The sequence below is a fragment of the Rhagoletis pomonella genome, unplaced genomic scaffold (genome assembly GCF_013731165.1).
Source record: "Rhagoletis pomonella isolate Grant_MI unplaced genomic scaffold, Rhpom_1.0 Rhpom_scaffold_00014, whole genome shotgun sequence".
In the NCBI taxonomy this organism is placed as follows: domain Eukaryota; kingdom Metazoa; phylum Arthropoda; class Insecta; order Diptera; family Tephritidae; genus Rhagoletis; species Rhagoletis pomonella.
Genome location: NW_023458568.1, coordinates 3,943,397 through 3,948,742, shown reverse-complemented (window position 1 = coordinate 3,948,742; position 5,346 = coordinate 3,943,397). Strand labels below are relative to the sequence as shown.

The 5,346-nt window shown below is 42.9% G+C and overlaps 1 protein-coding gene across 2 annotated transcripts in view; it reads left to right on the top strand.

The window, feature by feature from the left end:
- The first annotated feature begins 395 nt into the window (after nucleotides 1–395).
- The window catches only part of LOC118749180 (glutamate synthase [NADH], amyloplastic-like), a 546,416-nt gene continuing 541,465 nt past the window's right edge, over nucleotides 396–5,346 (top strand). For both annotated transcript variants that reach the window (XM_036483956.1, XM_036483955.1), the window contains exons 1-2: nucleotides 396–502; nucleotides 998–1,287. In XM_036483956.1, coding sequence (XP_036339849.1) covers nucleotides 1,057–1,287 — 231 coding nt within the window. In that variant the 5' untranslated portion in view covers nucleotides 396–502; nucleotides 998–1,056. The remainder of the gene's footprint in view (nucleotides 503–997; nucleotides 1,288–5,346) is intronic.

The window sequence follows — 5,346 nt, the reverse complement described above, 5'->3', positions numbered from 1 at the left end:
AGTCTATATTTAAAAAATGGCAGGTTTTTGTAATTATTTCGTGAAAATATCAACCAGAAAACAGAAAATAACTGCTCCAAGTGAATTATTAGACGCCAAATGAATTAAAATATCACGACCGAGTGTGTAGTCGTCATGTAATCGTTGCATCATGATTGTGACGATGATTTTAAAAGCTAATAACTCTTTAAATAGAAGCCTACGCGCTCTAAGGTTTTCACTTTTAGAATCAGAAAAAGCTCCTCTACACGCCCTCATTCCTCATTTCCAATTCAATCAGGCATACTTAAAACACTTACTAAAAAAATGTGTGTACTTAAGCAGCTTGTGCACTTATAAAGAACTGTGCTTAAAAGTGGTTTATTTATATCGACTTTTGATGTATCCGGATTATTCAGACGATTTAATAGTGATGGGAACATTTGAAGCCCATCAATGTGTCAATTGTTGGTGTTAGTTTGACCATTCGTTTTTGGAAAATCAAAAGTTCTAGTCGTGTAAAGTATGTATCTGAGTAAAAATACATGAACTAGTTTTGTTATATCGTATTATTGTTAAAATGTTTTTTGTTTGTTTGAATGTTATCAAACAATTTTACTGATGTTATTGGGTGGTACTCTGCTCCATTTGTCCTCTATCCTGTGGGTGAATCGGTAAAAGCTTTCTATAGGAAAGTATCAAAAATAACACATTTCTTATGAGATATATTTACGTTTTTCTTATTATATTGCCATACGCATTAAACATAAAATTGATTTAAAAAGTTTTACAAAATGTTCTATTTATAAATTTTTCGGGCTATAGAGCTGTTTAAATATATTTTATTTGTTTATGAGTTGGGGTGAAGCTGTTCACACAGACTTTTAGCTTTTGGCCACAAACTTCACAAGTTTTATGAGTTGAATTTTTTGTCAGTTCGCAGCCTACCTCTTTTACCGATTTACTCACATTCGTGTTTATGCTATTTATTAACGAATTTCTTTTTCTACGTATATAGGGTTTTAAGTGATTTATAAAGTCAAAAAAGGGTACATAGTGCTTATACACGCCATTACAATGAGTTGCTCCAATGATTCAGTTATCACCGACATAAGTCCTTTCATGGGAGATGAAGATAATTTAGGAAGTAGAACCGAAGCATATATTGAGTTACTTGAAGGAAAGTCAAATATTGGAGAAGACTTATGGCAAACTCCTAAAGCGCAAGGCTTGTATGATCCGCAGAATGAACATGAAGCATGTGGAGTAGGCTTTATAGTTTCTATAGACGGTACACCATCACATAAGGTAAGAATAATACATAAAATGTTTAGTCATTGAAACAAATTTTTGTGGACATGTTTATTTATTTGTACAACGTTCTTGTTGTGAATGCCGAACGGGAGGGGGAGCGGGCCCTAAACCCTCTAAACGAAAGAGGATGGACCGCATTTTATTGCCCAATAAGAAGGGCTGAACACCTTTTGCAGACATATTTCGTGGATATTTTCTGTGTTTGACAGCTCAGCTCGGAAATTTGCAAAAAATACCATATTTCAAAACGAAATTTTTAATAAATTAGCGCCCAGATATAGTAGGAGGGGGAGGAGGCGTGGCCCCCTAAACGAAAGAGGATGGACGCCGCTTTATGAAAAGTTACCCCTCACCCCCCCTACCCTCCCCCCTAAAGACCCCTTGGTAGCTGTTTGAAAACAGCTGAAACTTGGATTTTTTCCAAAACGATTATAACCCTCACTACTAATTTCTCTGTTGCCCTAGAAGAGGGGCTGAACACCTTTTGCAGAGAGACCCTTTTTGCGTAGGCGGCCTTCGGCCGCTTTTAGGCATTATAACCCTCAGGCAGTAGAATTCTCCTTTCTGTGTTGCCAAAGAAGGGGGGCTGAACACCTTTTGCAGAGAATACCTTTCTACGTAGGCGGCCTTCGGCCGCGCTTAGAGATTATAACCCTCACTAAGTAGAATTCTCCTTTATGTTTTGCTAAAGAAGAGGGGCTGAACACCTTTTGCAGAGATATTTCGTGGATATTTTTTTTTTTGACAGCTCAGGTCGGAAACTAACAAAAAATATGTTTGTTTCACAAGCTACTTGTAGGAAAACTGGAGCAAAGTTCAAACCGTCAGCGTATATCAAACAAACTCCAAAGAGTACCATTTTTTTTTAATAAAGGGTTGATTCTTGTCTACAAGTGTAAAAGTTTTTTGAAGCGGGTCACGCGTTTGGGCACAGCAACCCAAAATCGTTGTACAAATATCATATTTATATGGTATGGATTCTTTATAAGCTATATCGGCAAATCGGAGAAATAGTCAACCAAAAACAAAAAAACGTGTAATTCCGAATTCCCACGAATAAGGGTACTTATTCCAAATATATACATATGTATGTAGTTTTTAGCTGCAGGAGCTTTATAGCTTTTGAGTTATTTGTTGGTTGTAAATTTAACAAACCTTAACATTCTCATTCTGCGTGATGGTAACAAAAATTTTCTTACCGGTAAATAAAGTTCCTGCCAATTTTTAAACCATTTTTGCATTCTGCGCACTCTTGCAAATTTTGTTACTACCTTATAACCAGGTAAAAAAATCTCGCCCCGTGATGGATATAGCAGCAAAATTTCTACAAAACTACATAGCCGAATTTCTGAATAAACTAAAACGCTAAATTAAACTCCCAATCTAGCTGGGTTAAACCGAGCTTAAACTATAAGCTGTTAAGTTAGTTGTATATTTGTAGTCAACTGCCAAAATTTAGATAAAAGAGGAGGAAAAAAATTTAAATTGTTTGCGAAATACACACACACATAAATAAGCGAAATGTTCATACGTAAAATGAAAATTATGCACAAGAAAATTAACAAACGAAACTCGGAGTTGGAGTTTACATGCCTAGGGCAATTTGGTGGGGGGAAAACATGAAGCACTAATATATTCTTTAAATTTCGGTCTATAATCTTTCAGAACTTTAAACGCGATCGTATCATAGTGGCTGTCCGAAGTCTGCTTAACTTAATGCATTGATTGCGAGGGAGTTTTATTTCGTAATTATCCCCCTTATTCTAGAACCCGAACTTTCGTAATTCGTAATTCGTAGCTATGCTACGAAAAGCGAAAAATCCACATGCTGCAACCCTTGCGGAAACATGTGCAGCATTGCCAGCTATGAGTTGTTTTTCAAAGATAGCTGAATGAAGGAAAACAAAGTGGACACGACAGCCGGTTCTACGTACCGGAATGACTCGGGTTTTACCCGACCAAGGGCTATTGTTTCGGCGATCTAACCCCGTTTAGGTCGGCGAAGTATCTCAGAAGTTGTCCGTCCATAGGGCTACATTCACTACATATTCTTCTACTCAGGGCTGGCATCGAGTCAAACCCTGGGCAGAAATCTACACCTGCTGTGTATGCCAGAGACGACTACACCACAACTCCACCTCAGTCAAGTGTAATGCCTGCGAGGGGTGGAGTCGCCTTAGAGTCTGCTCTGGACTACGGACACATCGACAGTGAACCACGTCGTCCGTGGCCCCCTGTTGCTCAAACAGAGCAGCCTCCACGGCTAACCTCAGCCCACCTGAGCAGCCTCACACAGTCACCACAGCACAACAACATAATAACACCACAGACCATACCACAGCCACGACCGACCACATAACACACAACCGTACCACTACCCAGACGCCGCCGCCAACAACTCCTGGTTCCTCCTACAATCTGCACGGTATGTCAGACCAGGATATTCCGTAATGCGACATCAGTCAAGTGCAACACCTGCCTTGGCTGGTGCCACTTTAGGGCATGCTCAGGTCTGCGTACCACACGAGATTGGACTAGGAACTTCGAGGGCCCGTGTTGCGCTGCTCGGTCGCAGACCTCAACTGCGACCCCTCCCGCCACCACCACAGGGCGGCAACCATCACAGCAGCGCACACAGCCAACGGCGGTAAGAACAAACACATCCCTTACACCCCACATCACGACACGTCTCCCGAACCACATGAAGCTCCTTTAACTGCAACGGGCTACAGAGCAAGATTGAGGAGATAACCGTCTTCATGTGTCGGCATGGAATATTGATAGCTGCGGTCCAAGACACGAAGTTGCACAGCAATTTAACTCTGTTGAATTGTGCCGGGTACAACGTGCACCGTCGAGATCGCGAGCGAGATAATGGTGGTGGCTTAGCGTTCGTCACGCACCACACCGTGCAGTATCGTCTTATCGAAGCAGACATCGACCGCAGGGATACCACCCTAGAATGTCAGGGCATTGCTATCCGGTCAGGCGTTGTTGAGCTCGAAATATTTAACATATACATACCCCCTGTCACCTGCAGCGCGGCAGGATATCACCCTGATATAGGTGCGCTCAGAGGTGAAAACCATATGGTAGTAGGTGACTTTAATGCGCACCACGATCTTTGGCACTCAAGCCTGTCAAACGATCGTAGGTGAACAGACTTGGCTGAGCAGATAGACGATTCGACATTCTGCACAATGAACGACGACGCACTCACCAGGATTATGGGTAACTGCAGCAGCTCGCCAGACATCACCATAGTCAGCGCTGGTCTGATAAACAGCATAACATGGCGACCTATGCTGACTTTAGCATCAGACCACCTACCCATAGTCATCTCGATAGATAAACCAACCGACTTTGCCTCCGCCAAACACCGGACCTATATCAACTTCTCTAAAGCTGATTGGAAAGGTTACGCGGAGTTTACTGAAAACACCTTCACAGCGCTTCCCACACCAACCGACGTCCATCCAGGGCTGTCACTGCTGCTGCAGCTCGCTTCATACCGGCAGGATGTATAACGGACCCACGTCCAAACTTCCCTGCCGAAGCGGCTGTTCTAGCCGATGAGCGTGATAGCCTTCGTCAGGCCAATCCCGGAGATCCCCGCATCAGGGATCTCAACGCGGAGATTCGGCAACTAGTAAACGTACATAACCGGAAGAAGTGGAAGGAGCATCTGAAGAGCTGTAACTTCACCTCTGATGTGAGTAAGCTTTAGTCAACCGTGAGGTCACTGTCCAGTCCGACGAAGCACGAGGAGTTTGTATGCTGTTACAACAACAACAACAACAACGAAGCACGACGACAGAGCCGAAATTTCCTTCGGCGACCATGCTTCGTCGGACCCGGACCGATGCGCGAGCTATTTTAGTCGGCAGTTCATACTGCATCCGCCGGTGGACAAAGCCAACCGTCGAGTGACCAGAAGGCTGCACAAACTGCCAACAACCTGTGCTTTCACTGAAGTTCAGGTGGCCATCGGGAAGGCGAAAGCCTCCAAAGCCATGGGTCCCGACGGAATATGCAAGCTGATGCTGAAAAATT